The sequence below is a fragment of the Trachymyrmex cornetzi genome, unplaced genomic scaffold, assembly GCF_001594075.2.
Source record: "Trachymyrmex cornetzi isolate Tcor2-1 unplaced genomic scaffold, Tcor1.1 scaffold203, whole genome shotgun sequence".
Classification (NCBI taxonomy): Eukaryota; Metazoa; Arthropoda; class Insecta; order Hymenoptera; family Formicidae; genus Trachymyrmex; species Trachymyrmex cornetzi.
Genome location: NW_017296669.1, coordinates 161,333 through 182,897, shown reverse-complemented (window position 1 = coordinate 182,897; position 21,565 = coordinate 161,333). Strand labels below are relative to the sequence as shown.

The following is a 21,565-nucleotide window of genomic DNA, read 5'->3' as shown; positions in this document are numbered from 1 at the left end:
ATTAAAATATACGGTTTTTGCTAGATTGAAATCAATATATGATGTAAATATTATATACAAACAAAACTTTTAAGTAAAATATAGAGTATGTTCTAAATGAAGTATATGTTTGAGTCTGAGACTTAACTTCAAAAAATTTAAATAAAAAGTTAATAGTTATCGATAAAAAATGTAACTAAATAAAGTTAAAAAGTTAAGAGTCTAAAATGTAACTAAGGTAAGTTAAAATTATTTAACTTTTCAACTTTTTAACTTAACTTTTAGCTTTTTAACTTAGCACTACCCAATCCTGATGATTTGATGCTATTATAAGTATCTAGAAAGCTGTAAATAATTTATTGCGAAAAATTTTATCTCAGCCAGAATTCGGATCCGGATAAAAATATTAGTTTTTATTTATTCACTAACACGCGTACATCTATGGTCTGTTTGATAAAAGGAATTAAAAGTTCTATGTTTCGGACGATAATATCAGCAGACTCTCTAAAGGCTATGTTCGGAAACACCACTCGAGTAGCTCTATGTATCATTTTGTTTTTGTTTAACATTCAGTGAACAACAAGGCTAAAATAATGGGACTCTCGGATGGGGTTTCCGAACGTAGCCTGAACGCGAAAGAATTCAAAAAGGGCGAGAGCAAAGAAATGATTAGTGCAGAAGCGTCTAGCTATGCGTTTTGAAATAGCGGAAAACGGCTGCAGGCTTGGTCGATTCGACTGTGAATTCGCCAATACACTACCTACCACTACTAATCCGAATTCCACTCAATTAGCCCATAGTAGAGACGAAGGGACTGCCGATAGTTTTAGTAGTCCCATTTAAAACTCTTTTTTGTTTCGATTCTCATTCGATTCAAAGATATTCGAAAGTCGCCTGATATACTGAAAAACAGATCGCAAAAAAGCTACCATTTTTTCGTTACATTTATTCATAATATTCATTATATCATATTTTGCTATAGCAAATTCCAACTTCTTTTGCAGTAGGCAGAACGTAATTGCAATGCTAATTAGCAAGAGTAATGGCAGCGTCGTTTCTCGCGACATCATTCATGAGATTCAGATCTTTTTTTAAACATCTCAGGGTAACACACATCTGCCGGATAACGGGTGAAAAATATTGGGTTATGTAAGGCTCGCTCTCTCCGCAAAACGCGAAATTGTGAAGCTAGACCAATATATATGACAGAACTTAGACGCGTGGTTTCCTACGAAGAGGCTATTCGATGCAGGTCACCTGAAGATGGTGGCTCTGAGGCAATTTGTTCTTCTTCTCCACCCAGACTTCCGCGAACCATGACCAAAGAGCTCATTTTTCTCGTATTCGTACCGGCGTGAAACTAGTCATTCTTTCGAAGACAGTGAACAATGTTATCCGCAATTCTGTGTAGTTGCTTTCTTTACGCTTCACACAAGGTCACATTAGAAGGAAAGGAAAGTATATATTGTAATACGAAGAGTAACACATACACGGAAGCATAATATAATTATACCATTTCCAATAAATTAAAAAAAATATTAATCAACTTTTTTCGTTTTTATTTCTGATAATAACATCTTGGCCATTAGCTATATTTATTATTCTAAAAATAAGTATTTTTTTAATAAAAAAAATAATTATTTTTACGCAATAAGTCCTACGGTTGGCTTTTACATATCTTTTTCTTCTTTTATTTGTTCTTATTAATTATTATTTAGAGCCTTTGTTATTTGTCTGTTGGTTTCTGCTGTAAGATTTTTTCATTTTGAAAAAACTAAATACATATTTTAATTTTTAATATACATATTATAAGATAATCAGAAACTACATGGTCTAGTATCCAATCTCGCTGTTTGTAATTATACGATCAATTCAACAGACAACACTAATAAATTGTGCAAGTTATTCATATCTGGCTCGATTTCATCAGTTTATTGTTCAATTTGTTCATTCTGTTATTGTTAGTAAAGCAAAATGCAGAAAGTCGTAATCTTGATGTAATATTTTACAAATAAGTACTTGCTTTTTTACAACTATCACGATGTGGTTATTAATTTCCATAGTTCATACTATTGTAGCTTTATATTTATATTTTACAAGACTGTATTTAGTCTAAATTTTTGTCACAATTTTTTTTTGTTTACAATCAAAGAGAGCAAACTCTTTAAGTAAGGTAAAACCAAGGCCAACTTATTTTTTGCTATTTTTGTTATTTCAAAGTATGAAAACAGAAATAGAATTTTAAGTAAGAATATTCAAGCCTATAATGATTGAAGCTAAGAAATAGAATTTTACATTATAATAGAATTTTAGGATTTAATTATGCATTTGTCAATACAATTTGCATTGTGACTTCAGATATGTACAATTTAACAATGGCAAATATTGGAGCATATGCTTGCATGATGATTAATTTCGTTATATCCGCTATGAATTTTTGCTCCTCGAGCGAAATCATTTACACGTTAAATTTTTAAGCATTACTATTCCCGTCGGATCGCACAACTTTTTCTTCTTAGATTTACGTAGAAGTAAGAATGATATTGAGATGATGTTTTAAAAGATGCAAGGAGAAAGGAAAGATAGATAAAAATGTGGGAAAGGATTTTATCAGGTAAAGTAGGATTGGGTAACATCACTGTAGGAAAAAATGATAAAATATATGGTAGGTACAGACATGGTAGGTTTTGTGTTGGCAAATATCGTTTTTCTTGTCTCGTTCTCCGAACAAGAGATTCTTCTTCTTATTCTTCTTTTTCTCGAATTAAAGATAAACGGTATTTTGTGCAATGTTCACAAATTACAACATCATCCATGATAATTAATTAACTCGTAAACATGAATTATATTTACAATTAATTATCTTTATATATCGAACTTTTTAATAAATTATTAAATATATATGATTATAATTACTGAGGTGCTCGGAACAAATCATCTAGGAAAGAAATGAAGGCGATTGAGAATTGGAAATTGTATTCGATTAAATGACATTTAAACGCTTCGACATAAACATTAAAATAAAAATTTTTTAATATTAAAATAACAAAAGCAATAAACGCATTAAAACTATTTAGAGTTAGGGAATTAGCATAAATTCTATTAATAGGTATATTAATGTATGCTCATACAATACGATTTGATGGATCTCAATCCCGATGATAGAGAGATTTACGGTCACTTTGGGATTGTAATCAAAACTCAAGAAGTTTACTATTGGCTCGTGAAGAAATATACCTACACAATCAATTCTTATTTTTCTAATTTGGCTTAATGGCGAACCGCGTGCGATCTTTTGGCTTGTTACGATCATTATGAGATTAGGTACGCGTTCCGTGCGCCACATGATTAATTACGACTGCCGTGACCAGGCCAGCACCCGGCTCGTAAGTCAAGACCACTTTCTCACCAGCGCGTGAACTTTGCACCTGCGGCTAAAGTAAGAGCCGAACTCTCTATAGCCTCTCGAGAGTACTGTTATCGTGCCTGAATGAACTCATATCCGCGGAAATTCACTATCGCGAATGCGTAAAGCGCGAACTAATGATCGCGTGTGCACATCGCACATATGTATGTGCATATATATTATAACATATTTCATTAATGAGAAATACAGTTAAATATGATTCATTGTCAGAGAAAATTCACTATAATTCACTATCAAATTACATACTATATATTAAAATACTTTTTCTTAAATTTTCCATATGTTTCCTTTTACTATATTAGAAGATGAACCTGTGAAGATGAAACTAATGAATTGTCCATTTATTTTAACTTGACAAATTAACTTTTCTCATTTCAAATTTTATATTAATTACTGATTTTAGTCTATATTAAAAAATTAGAGAATTCAGAAATAAAATTAACTTGCAACATATTATAAATATTATAAATAAGTTTTCCTCTTTCAAATCTTTATTTATGCAATTATTTAAAAATTTTATTACTACTTTATAAATATTAATCACGATTAATAATATCAATTTTTTGTCATATTTATTTCCTTTCCTTAATTTAAACATTATTGGAAAACATTGATCAGTTTCTCAATCAGTTAATAGCGAGACAGAGACGTAAATTTTATCTTTGTTATTGCCGATTAATCCTTAAAAAAAATATGCGATAGAATTTTATTTAATATGATACCTTTTATTGGATGGTTTCTCGTGCGTTTGTCAGCTTTCAATTAATTGTACTATGTGATGAAATGTTATAGCAGAGAACTGTACATATATATATCGATATCTTGATCGGCCATGATTGCATTAGGAGATTGATACACTCGGGACATAATCCCATCTCGATATTGACCTTCGATTACGCTCTGGGGAGGCAATCTTGTAGGATTCCTAATGCGATTATATCACGAAGGGATTACGCTTGCATTAAGCAAGTGGTATCTCGAACACAAGTACCATCTCTATTGTTCCCAAAAGGATTGTACCAGTAGTAGGCTCAATAGAACAGCAATTGTAGTACCTAATTCCAATTATTCTTGCGCGAATATGATGCATAAATCGAACATAAAAGGATAAACTAGTTGTAAATTTGTCTTCAGTTGAATAGTGAATGAATTTAAGCTACTAAAAAAAGATTTTTTCTCTTTAAAAGAATATCAATCCTGACCGTTTTTTAAAAGTCAAATTACAAAAATTATTACCAATTATTATTTAATAAAAACAAAAATTAAATAAAGAGCATATAAGAATCAATAGAACTTAAAAGTAAAATAAAGACATATAATATAATTCTCGATATCAATCCCTACAATATCCTGGTGGTATAATGTCTCGGTTGTCTAACAATTACATGTTTCGGCTTCTTAATCGAGCCATCCTCAGATTTACAAAATTTGTAGTCGTAAAACGCAGTAAACGAGTGAATAGAAAAACCATGATATAAATATTTAAGTTAGCGATCTCCAATGGATTATACGTCGAAATAAAAGTCACCGGAGAAGTCACAATGTATGATAGAAGTTGAAACGTGTGTCCAATAATGGTCAAGAACTTTTATGGAAAGTAAGTCAATCACATAATAAAGTAAATTGAATGATAAATTCAACGCATGTGAACGTAACGTTGTTTGACGATTTAAGGATAATAAATTTGATCTTTAGATTGTTCTCAATTTTTCATATTATTTCACAGTTTAATTGAAATTTCAACATTCAGTCTACCATCTGTTTGGGAACAAGTTTTCTCTATCGACATACAATCCATCGGAGATCGCTAACTTAAATATTCATATCATGGTTTTTCTATTCACTCGTTTACTGCGTTTTACGACTACAAATTTTGTAAATCTGAGGATGGCTCGATCAAGAAGCCGAAACATGCACTGAAAAAAGAGTTTGGTTGGATTATTTGGAAATCCGGTAGATTCAACCAGTATGTCTGTTCAAAAACGGACGAATTAGAATTCTTGTAAGAATTACTGAATAAATTTGATTAATTCCTTCTAATTAAATCTACCAGAATTTCTTGTTGGTCTAATAATGCCTTCCCGTTGAGTCTACCAGATTTTCTTGTTGTGCGAACAATTATTTTCGTAAATTCTACCAGAACTTCTTGTTGATCGAATAAATTTTTCTCGTTAATTGTATCAGATTTTCTTATTGGTCTAATAATGCCTTCCCGTTGAGTCTATCAGATTTTCTTGTTGAGCGAACAATTATTTTCGTTAATGTATAACTAATCTTTAAAAACGTCTATATATTTCTCAAAATTCTATTAGCGAAGAAGAGAAGACGTTTTTTCATCAGCCATGCAACTCAATTACATTCCACTTTTTCTTCGAATTTTTGACACAGATCACAGTACATATGACGATTTATTGTTAGAATTGTTCATCTAATTGAACTTGCAATTTCGTTATTTCACAAGATTTCACTTCACGATACATGCTCGACACTCGACTACAATTAGCCACCGATACGCGATCACGCGATGTACGGAACAATAAACGTTATCCGCTCGACTCGCACGACTTGCGCGAACTTGCACAATGATGCAACTACCAAGATGCGCTAGCGTTAACAAGAATTCTGGTAACGTAGCGTATGTCTAGTGAATATAACTAGAAGTTTTGTAGATCCAACTGAAAAATATTAAACAGATCCTTATAGTATAATCTACCAAATGGTCTAGTCATAAAATTTTGAGTCCTATTATAATAACCAGAAATTCTGCTAGATTTAACCAAAATGCATTTAACCATATACATCTTGTTGATATAATCAAACCATTTTTCTCAGTGTGTAATTGTTAGACAACCGAGATATTATACCATCAGGATATTGTAGGAATTGATATCGAGAAATTATATTATATGTCTTTATTTTACTTTTAAGTTCTACTGATTATTAACTCTTATATGCTCTTTACTTAATTATTTTTGTTTTTATTTGATAAAAAGAGTCTTTATACATATTAATTATTATTTAATAAAAACAAGTGAAAAGGCTAATTAAGATCTAACGCCGATGTAGGTACGTAAAAAATGTTCATTGTATTATTAAAAAATTATTAACTAAGCAGACTTTAATTAACGTTTTCAGTTCTTCTCAATGTAAATTAAAACAAATATAAAATTAACCATATATAAAAATTATACACATAAAATATAAATATAAAAAGAAGTGGAAAAGCCTATAAAAATATTTTTCCACATCTTTTTATTAGATTTATTCTTAATGCCGTATATATACATATACATATATACATTTTTTTTTAACAAAGAAAATTTTTTCTTAAAGTTTACCCTGAAAATGTGGTAGTCGTGGGACAAAATCGTATTTCGAAGAATTTTATGTAAATCTCTCTTATTCACTAATGAAACTACAATAAAATATAAAATAAATTTAATTAATTTTATTCAAGTGCATAATAAAAATTTTGTAAATATTGTATTGTACCACAACTACCGTATTCTCAGAGCAAATTTTAAGAGAAAATTCTTTCCGTAAATGATTATTATTTGATATAATAACTAATATTAAATTTAATATCAATTTTTATCGATAATTTAGGACAATTCTTCACTATACTTTTTAAACATTTTTAACAATTTAACATAACAATAATATAATTTATTATAGGATCGTATATGTGTGATAACACAAACTATAGAAATCAAACCCTTAAACGGTCTAACTGGATCTTAATGCTTGTATAATTCTTATGTGAATTTATATACTACGTGTGTATTACTGCGGTAGTTTAATAGAGTTAGCGTTTCAAGACCGAAAAATCATTTCGGCGCAAATTTCTGGGGACTACACACATAGTGTATAAATTCATATAAGAATCATACAAGCATTAAGATCCAACTAGACCGTGTAAGGCTTTGATTTCTATAGTTTGTGTTAACATAACAATATATTTATGAACTTTCAACACAACATAATTTATAAAATATTATGAAATCGTTGTGCGATACGTTTAAGAAATCGTTATTTCTCTATTAATTTCATATAAATTTAAAGATAATTATTATCAAATACGCGAGAGTAATTTTACAATATGAATTTTCAAAATAAACTTTACGCGCGCGCCCGTGAGCATTATTAACCGCGACATTGGAGTAAATTGAAAATGGTTGCTCATTTGACGGCATTAGCCATGAAATTATTTGCTTTTTTTTTTATATGGTCAGTGCACAAAGAGTTCTCACCGCGACTTTATGAGACATTGTATCTCTCATTATCGGCAGGCAGCGCTGGCACTTACCCAAGAATCAGCCTCGAGCTTGATGTTCAATCGGATAACCAGCTAATACTGAGGTTTACATTTTTTTTACGTGAACGAATAGGATAGTAATCTTTGTGGCTGGTTCGTCCACCGCGATCTCCTCACAATCGCAGCTCCTTCGCATACCGAACTGTAGAGGTACATGTATACATATATAAGGGATTACAATGCATTTATATAGTGCAAGTCATTGTGGCTCGGAGATTCTTATGCACACAAAATTGAACAATATCCGAAACTAGCACTTTTCATACAAAACAAAAGTGAAACTCTGTTTATATTTTATATTTATTTACATATATAACTTTGAAAGAATATTAACACATATTTTTATTTTTTATAAGAAATTAAAAAAATATGAATCTAATGAGTATGAACACTTTCGAGTTAACTATAAGGTATAAATTAATTATAAAGTATGTTACATTATTAACTAAAAAATATAAATAATCACGTTATCATTATTCGTGCTTTGACAACGCATATATGTAAGTATATGACTCGTTTGTTATTTATAAAAAATCTGACTCGTTGATCCAGTAATTAACATGATATGAGTTTTGACCCGTTTTTCCACGAAGAGTAGTCTAGCTCGTTTATATTCCTGGTGAATTCTAACGAAACTCGAGCGCGCATTAAAAGAAATCGACGGTAAAGCTTTCATATTATTACGTCACGGCGGCATGACGGGGCGCTAAATTAACTACGACGGCTTAAATGCTTCCCGAGGCCTTAATCTAAATTCGTGAAAATTTCTCTCAGCCCTTGTAAATTGCAAACAACGAGACGAGCCGTGTCAAATCTTTATCGTACAATAATCGACATTATAAATGCCATTTCTCTGCTTCGCTGTTGCTATGCAAAATTAAAAACTTATATACACACACATGTATATATATATATATATATATATACTAGTATATACATATATATTATTATAATATATTCTATATGACAGAATAGTGTATATACTAATTAACAAGGTATTAATTATTAAAAATTGCCAAATATTGGTCTTCAATAATTCTGTACACTATCAACTTTACATAAAAACAGCAAGAGACAAAAATTGTTTATTTTCTTCTCATAGAGTTCTAAGAATTTTTTCAGAATTTTTTATCAACTTCTTAATACTGCATTTTTTTATATACAGGGTAATTCGTATAAAGTAACCAATTTAATTATTAGAGAAATTTGAAGACAGAAAAATGGCTTATACCAACATGTTCAGTACAAAGAGGGACATCACATAGTGGAAATAATTATTTTATGGATGGTCGCACGCTGGGGACATTTCAAGATAAACTTCATATTTTTTTAATGGAACACCCTACTTTTTATTTCAGTACCTAATAACCGATGTCGAGAGGATTTTCAAAACACTGTAATAAAGTTAGTTTTCATTGAATACTTTTCGAGTTATAAGGGTCGAAGGTTACAGTACCGCCGGCATTAGCATTACGCAAGATGTTCGACCGACGGCTAAAATCTTTTGAATGTTGTTCAGGATCATATCTTGGATAACATTTGTCAAGATGAAAGCCATTGAAAATTAAATCTCTTATTTTCATTTTTACGTAAAAATAAATTTTTAGTGCAAAAATGAAAATAAGAGGAATAATCTTCAATGGCCTTAATCTTGACAAATATTATTCAAGACATGATCCTGAAGATTCGAGAGATTTTAGTCGTCGATTGGACACCTTACGTAGTGCTAAGTGCTGCCGCAGACAAAATTTCTGTAATAGTATAACTTAAAACGTGAATTTAAGCCAATGAGTAAATCAGGATATTGCTTTAGATCTACGTACTCTAACAAAAATAGAAATAGTAATAGTAAACTTATCCGTAACCTCGCAATACGGTGAATTTCAACCGGTTGAAACTCAACTTATGGATAAGTTTACTGTTATTTCCATTTCCGTTAGATTACGTAGACCTAAAGCAATATCCTGATTGGCTCATCGGCTTAAAAGTTTACGTTGTGGATGTCCACTAAGGAGGTCTGACTCGAAGCTTTGTGGTCGACCGCAACGTTTCGTCCTGGTCCCACACTACTAGACTCATCAGTAAGGCGATGTAGTGTGGGACTTGCCTTAGACGCCTGGAATGAATCCAGAATGATGTTTTATTTAAAGGGAATTCGCGTGGCTGCGAACTGAGTGAGTCCTGTGGACCTCTAGTGACGAGTCGCCACAACGTCTTACGGTCACTGTTGCGGCAGCCCTAATGCCTCCGGTACTGTAACGAGCTCCGCACAATAAAAGGAACAGGGAACAGAGAACAGAGAATAAGAATTTCAACCTATCAGAAATCATGTATTGTGAAATACGCAGTGTGTATTCCACTTACTGGACACCCTATATATATACGTAGATGTGTGTGTGTGTGTGGGGGGGGGGGGGTTACATATACATAAATATACACATACTATTCTGTCCTATATTAACGCATTATTAACATGGGATGGAGTAAATTTGCAGGGTTACAAATCTTATTTTATTTGTTTTTAATAATAAAAAATTTGTAATAATAATAAAAAATATCTTTAGTAGGTGTACAATTCATACGCCATCCAAAAAATCTCTATACTTTCATTTACTCCAACTTTAATTTTATGTTCCTACTGCTATATTTCTGAATATTTCTTCTTAAATAAGGCCAAACAATCGTTTTGTTAGGAGATCGAACATTACGTTAGTGCGATACCATACTTTTGTAAGGAACGTGAGACATTTGCTATGCAATCGACCAAAAACGTTTTGTAAAGATGATTATGGTCCACCGCAATGTCCACAGTAATCACGCTCGATTGCAAGATGCCGACAGTTCACTTAAAAAAAAACGATCGATTTCTCACGCGTATTCGCGAAAATTATATGTTCCGCGATCTCCCCACGTACAAATTGCTCTTATTATTACGTGACGCACGTGCGTAAGATGGGATACGATAAAAAAGCAGCTCTGCTTTTGCACAACGGAAACCAAAAACATTATGCACTATATTATAAAGATTCGTTTTTTACAATTTATATAATATCGCATGCATGAATAATTAATTTTGTTAATTCAAACATATAATTTTATATGTTGGTAATATTATTATTTATGAAAAACCACACATTAATCGTTAATAATGCAAAAATTCGAAAGTCATGAATTTTTTGCGTAGTTTCTTTTCTCGGCATGACAATTTAAATCAGACAGTTTACTCGACGGTTTACATCTATGATAGCAATGGTACAACAGTCGAAGATATACAATATCATCGAAATTCTTCACGATGATCGTAATCCGCGCATTAAAAAGGTAATAATATACATGTATATATATATATATATATATATTTATATTCACATATTTAACTCTGTTTTCTGTCATTTTTCATTCAAAAATAATGCATTAATCGCCAATGAACATACGTTAAATGAGTGACGCAATTTGTATTATTCAAGTAATACGCGTGAGGGTCAAATGTTAAACAGTCTTCCTCTGCGATTCACTCCTGTGCAAAAATATTTTACGTTGTAAGTACATTTATGGTAAATTTTATGTATAACGTATCCAATACATTGTCACGGTTATCATTGTCGGAATAAGTTACAATGTGTTATAATATACAGACATGTATCGAAATATTATATCTATAATATCCATTAAAAAAAATTTTGACATAACATATAGCTTTATATTAATCATTATTATTTATATATTCAAATCTTAGTTATACAATGTTTTGCCGCAGATATGTCATAAATCAAAGTAATAGATATTATAGCTGGATAGTATTATGTTATTTATTGAGATACAATACACCAACGATGTATCACGTATAATTATATATCACACATTTTCACATATGGAACTCTTGTCGGATATATTTTACGATGAATAATCCGCATAAATCCAAATGAAAATAACTTTGTAAACACAGTTGTTCGATAGTTGGAACGACATAATACGAGACAAGTTTACAGGAAATTTATTCCATAATAAATTTTATGCGCGAGCGATAGACTCGAATCGCGATCCTCGAGTCAAAAGTTCGAGAGCGAGATGTTCTCAAGTGCATACTATTAAGAGATCATTATATTATATGTCAGCATAATGGAAATTGATAATTAATTGATCCGATGTTCGATCTTTTCGCCAAAGATGCTAATTAACTTATGAATATTTATGATTAATGAATTAGTAGCGTGTTGCAGTTTATAATTTCGGATTGAAAATTGATTTTATTCAAAATCTCAATCTCACAGTGTTCGATTCTTAGAAAAACATTCTATTTAAATTAGTATTTTTGAAAAAAATTTGTGGCTCTCTCTCATCAATATTCTCTCTCCAATAAGGCTTCATAAATTCGTATACCTATATCCGAATACAATGCTTAATAGATGCAATTACGTTTTTACGGTTATTTTATTCTTATTAATTATTTTACTTTATTTTACTTAATTATGTAAAGTTCCACATATATATTTCCATTTTTATATAAAATTAACTTTAATTTATATATTTATTAGAGGAAGGTCACCGATACCGACATACCACTTTGTTTTTAAACAATATTTCTTAAACAAAAGGTAAAAATACAACTTCAAAAACATAAATACAAAGTAAAAAGTGTCTTCTATCAGATAGCATAAGCAATTTTCATAATACTGTTTGCAATTTTACAATAATTAAGTTTTTCGTAAGTTATGCAAAAATGAGCGTCTGACAAAATGAGCTCCAAAACTGACACAGTAGGCAGTAAGTGTTCCTATTCTTTTTCTTTTACAGGAATTATCTGTATAAAGTACCTATAAGTGAATGTATATAAGATTTTTCAGAATCATTTTACTTCGTTACAAAACATTTTTATTGAATTATATGCATATTTACTTTATGCTGTTCTGCAAGATGCAAATATGTAACGTGATAGTTTTTCTAGAGTTATTCCATAAATGCACGATTGCCTTCAGCTCCAATAAACTTATTTGACACTGTAAAGCAACATTATCAAGATTAGCTCATGGTCTGTTTTACGGACAGGTGTGTCGGTTTACGCTACACCCCAATTTTAAATTGAAAATCGTATTATGAAAAGACTAAGAGAAAAAATAATATAAATAAAACTTATTTCGGAAACTACAAGTATTTAAAATGACGTAATATTATCAATAATATAGTCACTATTATTTCAACCTCACAATTTGCAAAAAAAAATCGTAAGAATTTTATTTTCGCATTTGTAGAATTTGTTTTTAGCTGATTTGATATAGAAACAAGCCACAAACCTACGAATTATAAGTTTGTACTTCTTTAATTAGCTAAACAGATCATGATTTTATTAGTATTAATAAAGTGCAATAGTTAGTTTCCGAAAAATAAGGGGGTGTCACTTTAGGAGACCTACGTCAGTATCGGTGACTTTCCTCTATATTATAGATATATATTTTTATTTTCTTCTTTATTATGAATTGTTTTGTACGTAATATTTTAATTGACATTATTGAACGTTCGATCGATAGAAACTAAAAGATTCGCGTAGTAAAATCTTTGATATTTTACAAAAATACAAGTTATATGAAAGGGAGAAAAGGCACTTCGATTATTATATGTCGGGGCGCACATACCGCGTTCCAAATCGATGCATGCTGTACCCTGACGATAGACCGTGAACAGCCATTATTAATAATAATCGATAAACCAATTACAATATTATCGGATTGCCGCTATCTAGAGGTTAGCTGCGTAAAAGACGGCTACGTTCTCTAGCTATAATCTGATATATAGAAGCGCCCGAGGTACTTTTGCGTGAGCATACCGATGCTTTTTTACCACTTTTAACAGCACTGCAAGTATCGTCCTTGCGATTACAGACTAATTAGTCCATTGTTCAATCAGAGAGATGCGCCTTATGCCTGGATTCCATGGATTCCTTTGCGTTCCATAAGCACGTTAGTCTTTTCGAATATACTTTTACTTCATATTCTTCATATTCTTCATCTCAAAACATATATTTTTTATACTGTAAAATATCCTGCCCATGACATTAGCAGTCAGCATTTTTATACTACTATTATTCTCTTCTTCTCTTTAATTTATTTTAAATAAAAAATATAAAATAAAATTTTAAATATAAATACGTTTATTATAAATTGTAATTTAGGCATAAAAGCACATGCATATTCCTCTTATTAAATTCATTAGAAAATTGGATTTGAACAAATACTGATGGAAGAAAAGTAAAAAGGTTAGGTTACACACTATATACGGATAGTCTATTTGTATTTTTGACCAGATGGAGCGTTTACTATTTATATATCGTGAAACAGTGTGCAATTTCGACCACAATTTAATTAGACATTCGAATCTGCGTATACTTGAAGAGATATATGAGTAAGTTTAAAGAATGCGATCGTGGAGGTCAAGGTACAAATGCACAATTTGGTCTCGATCTATTTATATATGGACCCAAGATTTCAAATCTCAATTGATACACCGAAAATATAATATAGCGATTAAATATTTTATAATAGCCGTATAGTATAGTAACTATATCGAGATTAACACAAAAATTGACGATGAATATTGTTTCTATATGTGATTCGTTGAAATTTTAATACGATATATAACGCAGCGATTTTAGTGTTTCACTATGGTTCTTTTCTTATACGTCTTGAGATGATCCTATGCGTCGCAAAATTACGTTTGTGTTTCGTCTTTATCAGAATAACTATCGTCTCTAAATACGTATTGACAATTTTTCGGATGTTGCAAAGGGATATAGAGAACAATTATCGCTTAATTTTTAAAAAAGGTCATAATTAACATATCAATTTGATGCATAATTATGTTAGTTAAGTTATTTAAAATTATTCCTGTCTTTGTACTTTTCGTCACCAATTCGCATATTTGTAACTTAACCGAATAATCTCGAAACTAATTTTATTAACATTCTCAGAAGGCCATGAGAGAATTTCATAAGTAGACATTCTGCAAATTGTATATTGCAATATGAAACTTGATACCAACAAAGCTATCTCTACAATATTGAGAATGAAAGAAGTTATTTTCGCAAATACAGAAGCATTTTCGAAATTTCGAACTTGAATAGCTTAATTATCGAGCATTAGTAATTATATTAGAGCTGCGTTATTGGCACTTGCAATTAGGACATTTCCGATTGTAATATTTCTGCAAACAAATATTTAAAGGATAAAAAATTAAAAAATATTGTTAAACCAGTCAACACTATTACATTGTGGAAAAATATGCTACGGACATCGCTGTGTATTATGCATTTAGTGTGCTGAAAATTGATCTAAGCGATACCTATTTTTATATATTTATATCTAGTTGCATGTTTCATTTCATGAAATGACTTTAGCTAACATACTTTCTTACAATTGCCATCAATTATAATAATTTCAATCTTAAATCGTGATTCATACAACTTTTTACGTTTAATTTACATACAATTTGTTTCCAAGAAAAATATTTCACACAAATTGTCTTTTTATAAATATTATGTTAACATAATTTTCTCGATATTAAAACATAATTGTACTAAAAAAATAACACAATCATTCAATTACATTCTTTTTCTATATTTTTATTGTCACATTTTTCTAAATCAAATTTTAATTGTTCTATTATTTCATTGATATACAATAATAATTTGAAATTGTCAATTAAATAAAAATGCAGAAGATAAACGTGATGTCTATGCATTAAAATAAACAACAATTTTCAATATTTTCACAATAAACAATTTCAGAAGAAATTTGTTCGAGTTGAGATTGTGCCTTTAATCTTTTAATTCTTTATTGTTTGTGATTCAATTGGCTGATGAAGACTAATTGTAAAGTAATGCACCATATATTGTGTATCGTTGAAATATTAGACTATTTTTAAATTTATTCGTTTTGACATTTTAATAAAGCAGTTTTATAATTTGACCTAATATTTGCTCATATACGTACTGACCTCTCTATCACCTTTATTGTTTTGCGTTACAATCTTGAGTTTGAAATTTAACAATTGTTCGGGTTGTTCTTATAATAATGCGGAATAACCGTTATACATCGATTTTAAATACGGTTATGCCATGTGGTGCATAAACTTGTAATTATTATCGTGTAAAATTGATATTGATAAAATCGATAAATTACTTTTCACGAGAATATTAGGCCGGCCTGCTGATAATAGACGCCTGCATATCGCTCGCCTATTCTGCATAGTGAGTCACCGGCGGCAGTTCCGGGCATCGTATCGTTCCAAACCTGAATGGCAACCACTTGAAGAACTTATGCAATGACGCGTGCCAACGCAAAAACATGTTCATTCAAGATTTTCGCCATGACTGACATTGCACTTGCTCCCGATTTATGTTGCCAACATATGTTTCTACTTTTTGCACTAGCTTTCATGTAATTGTTGATTATTATGTAATCTAGATTTTTCCTACTATTAATACATAAAAGAAAATTATAATTTACCATTAATTTTCATTGCAATTATTGGCGACAATAAAATTGTTTGTTTTTATTATAAATTAATAATTGAAATTTACTTACTTATATAGTTAAATAAGTATTGCTTTATTATAATATATATGTATATTTTGTACATGCCAACTATATAAAGTAAAGTTTTTAAGTATCGCGTGTAAATAACCCCAATAAACTATATGCTGTCTTATTATTTGATGTTCATTCGAATTATGAGTATTTAATTTACGTAATGTTATATAATGTTAATGGTGTCTACTTCATTATTTCATTGATGTAAGAAACCGTGGAATTAATAAAACTTACCTCTACGAGTAATGAAGCCTGTTATTGCAGCATGAAAGCCTATAAGGTCAAGATCTATTGTGCTAATAATTACATATACAATATAACATACATTTATTTTAATACTTTTATGTAAAAAGATGAATTTTATTTTGCACTATAAATACGCATTAATCTTTCGTTTCTTCTCTCATATACAAACATACGGGCGTGTGCGCGCGCATTATTCACGCACCTACTCAGCGTCCACATACCTAATAAAGTTATACATCAGAATATTTAAATTAATCAGAATATTATAATAATAACACACATTTGAACACACACACACACACACACACACAATTTAAAAGTCAGAATAGTAATGTTATCATATACATCGAATGCTATCGATAGTAGCAATAAATAAATACGTCATATTACATACTCTTATTAATATTTCTACGTAATAAAATATAAGATACATATATCATTAAACGTAATATTTTTCTTTTCAGGTCGCTGGGACTCGTAATATTTATTATATCAGCACACGTGCATGATTCTCTCGCAAAACATGTAAGTCTATTTATATTAAAACAAATACTTACAATATAAAAACATCACGAGAGTTATCTTGAAGACCAGACTAAAGTCACAACAAGAATCTCAACACGTCTTGACGAAATTCTCTCTGGTTTTATTGCCCTCTCTTTGATGATGGTTCGGGTTTCAAGGCCTCCCGGTCTCTCACACAGATTATCTTGGTACATTTTGTTCCTAGGAAACCCAAGACAATAGGAAACATGAAGATTCCGTAAACCATTACGACGTAACCAATAATTACGGATGGCTTTCGAACTTAACCGTAATCCATATTTCTTTTTCTAAACTTATTTATTATCATAAACTTATTCATAATTTATTATCATTAACTATTTTATCATCTACTAGGGTAATTTCTCTTTCTGTCTCTCTCTTTCTCTTTTTTCTTCTCTTATTATAAATGATATCTTTGAAATTATGTAAATATTATTTTATAATATCTAATATAAAAACCTTAACTATAATGAATGTATATTCTTCTCGTTTTTTACTTCAGTTTATAAACTATAAATAAAACATTGATTGAATGCTAATCTTCGTATCTTATTAAATGTTACTATTGAATGTTTCATTAATCTTCACAGCAAATTTTTTTCAGAATTTTAAATATAACAATTTGGATTAAAAACCGATTAAATTTACCATTGTGTGTGTGTTCTTTTTGAAATATTACAATATTTCGATTTAATATAAGTTTTTAAATTTTGTTTTTTTTCTTTATATTGACGTTTCACACGATTAAAAATGTTTCAGAGACATTTTTATTTACTTAATCTAATTTACTTAATCAATTTATTTAGCTCGTGAAATTGCAATGCAAATATAATCGATATCGTGGCTACAACGAGCAATATGGGTTGTTAAAAAAATATTATATATGTTATACAAATTATTATGATATTTAACAACTCCTATATTGCTCATTATAGCCACGATATCGATTATATTTATTTACTTATTTATTTTTGATAAATACTTCCTCCTTATCATTATGTAATTGTATGTAATCTCTGATTATTATTATCTTAGTATTATCTTGAATATAGTCGTTATTTAGTCGTTATATAGTCGTTATTTTTTATAGTTATTATTATTATTATTGTATGTAATCTCTGATTATTATTATCTTAGTATTATCTTGAATATAGTCGTTATTTCGGTTATAAAATTTGATTCGCAAAGAAATAGTTCCGCAAGATCGAAGAACTCAATAATATTGAAAGTATGATAGTCAGATCAGATTAAATTTGAGATGAAAGTTATAGCATCTCGACAACTTTTTTCAAGAAGAGAAATTTTGTTAGAAAACGTTCTTATAATTCCTGATAAGTAAGAAAATGGAGGCATATACTGGTAGGATGGACGCGGATAAGAGAAATGATCATTTCAGAGAAATGATTATTTCGAATTAGATCGCAGCAACCTTATTATATAAATATGTACATGGCTAGTGTGCTTTTGCAGTGATTATTGTCTGTACCCAAAAATCCGCGTCAAATTTATATGGGAAATAACTTATAACCTGAGAAGAATCGAGATCTTGTTATATATGTATAGCGTATACTTATTTTTAGTAAAATACACATTTAAACTTTTTATAATCATTATGTTACGTTTGCGACATAATCGCAACTCATCTTCAAATAAGTGGAAAGTATTTTCTTATACCTAAGAATATCTCGTGGAGTAAAATAAATTACTGAATCTTCAAGTTTGCTAATTATAATAAATTATAATAAATTTGCTCTTATAATCTTTATTTATAAATTATTATAAGCACACAACTTAACAAAAATAAATTTAATTAAAATTATATAAATCTAAAATTGGATATTGACAACATAGTTTTAAGAACGTTGCAAATATTGTAGAAAGAGAAAACACAGGGAAGAGAAAAAAAAGAGAAAAAAAAGTGTGTCCTTTCAGTAGTGATTTTCTTATTAAAGTTAATCTGTGGATACAACGCTGTATGTAATATGTAAGTAAAGTTAAATAAATAAACAATAAGAAAGGAAAGAAAATCTTTAACAATCAAGCTAGATCTTAAGTGTTTAAATAATTCTATGTGAATTTATATACTATCTATGTAGTCATTTAAATTGCGCGTCAAATTGATTTTTCGGTCTTGAAACCCAAACTGATTGACTGAACTATCCTATATAATAACATCATAACATAAATTACTTAATAATTTACTAATTTAATGCTCATGCATATAGGCATCTTATAAATATCTTAATAATACCGGATAACATTAAAATCTGTAAATAATTATTATATTATTATATGATATTTTGTTTTATTATTATATTATTAATATTGTTTAAAATTAAGTAAATTGATTGAAATATCGATAAATGAATAATATTGTTGCACAATTTTAATCATTAAAATTATTCTTTACGCGTCTATCGCAGATTACATGCAAAAACAGATTTTTTTTTATATCTGAATAAATAAATTGGTTGCTAATCGATTTTTGCTCGTTGAAAGCGAATCCGGCGACAAAATTTGCCTATCAAGTTGGCATTTTCATTCATATTTACCATTTTTTTGCAGCCAAAATAAATTTTTTTTTTTCAATTTCATTTACACCACTTTACTTTTACCTATAATATAAATTTCTCGGAAACCTGACATGATCAATTTCGTCATCGGATTTATTTTCAGCGACTAATCCATCGGAAAACACTTCGTGTATTCAGATCTCAGAAAAGTATTGTTATATTTTTCAATGTACTGATCTGAAATTAGATTAGAATAGAAAATTTGTAATGACAAGTTTGCGAGGTAATGAGAAATTTGTATTTTTAAATACATAAAATAAATGCATGTGTGCGCATAAATGTGCTGTCGCGCATCAAGTATATATACTCGAGACATTCGCAAGGACCTGCAATGAGATTATTAAACGCGGTGTGAAGAGAAAGGAAAAACTCATATAACGGTGACTCATAGCGGTTTTTTACTAATATTAGTGCAGTCCCGTTCAGACTGCGTGGCTAATCTAATGTAAGTTAAGTGGTTGTTACAAACGCAAAGGAATTTTGAAAACAAATTTATTAATTTTGGCAGACATCGCGTGATAGTATGTCATGAAATTTGCATCGTTAAAATAAATTTATCCATTTGTGAGAGATCTTGTTATGCATAATTTATATTGATGCAATTAATTTTTTTACACATTTATATAAATGTAAACATATTTCTATATATATATATTTCTATATAAATATTATTTACACATTTATGTAAATGTAATCATATTTCTATATAAATGAATATTCTATATCAGTTATTTTATATACACTGTTAGAAATGTTCATAAATTTTATTAACTTTTAAGTTACATAATTGAATTTAATTTGAATTTAATTTCATGACATTACATTAAATTTAATGTATTTTTCATGAAAATTTATGAAATTTAATGTACTTTTCATAAAATTTTATTGAAAGTACATTAAATTTCATAAATTTAATGTACACGTTCATTACATTTAAGTAACTATACTGTAACTTAATTTTCAGTTAAATCATTCATTACTTTTAATTTCATTCATAACCATCAGCTTCATTTACATGTAAAGGAAGCTCGTGGTTTACATTTCTAACAGTATGTATATACATGTATATATGTATATACGTCCGTCAAATTATTGAGACATTTTAAACAAAGAATAAATGAGTGTAAACCGATGACGTAATGACACAAAATAACAGAAGAACATGTCTTCAAGATCACAGCAGTTAAACTTGTTGCTTCTCTGCTTATGCGTATCTTCTTCTCCGCTCTTTTCGTAATAATTCATCAAAAAAATAACTATGATACGCATACGAATCTCTAGTTTTTGTTACATTATTGAAGTGCTATCAATAAACTCGCAGAAAAATTGCTATTATAGTATAGACCTATCATTATTTGTGTCGAACGTGAGGTCAGACAGCGACAATATATATGACAATTATTAAGAAGGAGGCGTGTTGAGTTCGATGTTCATGGTTCATCGACTGACCTCTCGCATCGGGAGAGAGAGGCCCATTTCTCCGAACCATTTAATTAACTCTTCACCACGCAATCTCACGGAACATTCTACGGTCGTCAAATTTCATATACAACCGCTGTATCTCGATCTCAATAACAGCAACCTTTAAAACTGATTGTCCACGAACGACATAATATGCATTGCCCAAAACAATACTCAATTATTGTAATAATTTATATAAATCTTATTGTATATAAAGTAAATTATAAAGTTTCTTTTCGTTTATTTATATAATACACACACAGTCAGGCAGCAAATATGCGGTAAATTTTACGTGTGCATAAGTAACGTATGCACATAATTATTTAATAATAAATTTTGAAAAATAGTGAGTATATTTTTTAAGAAATACATTGATGCACGAAATTCTGAGATTATTTGGATGGGAAATTAATTATAAATTTTACAATTATAAATT

The 21,565-nt window shown here is 29.6% G+C and overlaps 1 protein-coding gene across 1 annotated transcript in view; it reads left to right on the top strand.

Annotated features, from left to right (window-relative positions):
- The window catches only part of Ppn (proteoglycan-like sulfated glycoprotein papilin), an 89,261-nt gene that overhangs the window by 32,854 nt on the left and 34,842 nt on the right, over positions 1-21,565 (top strand). The window contains 1 exon segment of the mRNA XM_018505254.1: positions 17,014-17,074. Coding sequence (XP_018360756.1) covers positions 17,014-17,074 — 61 coding nt within the window.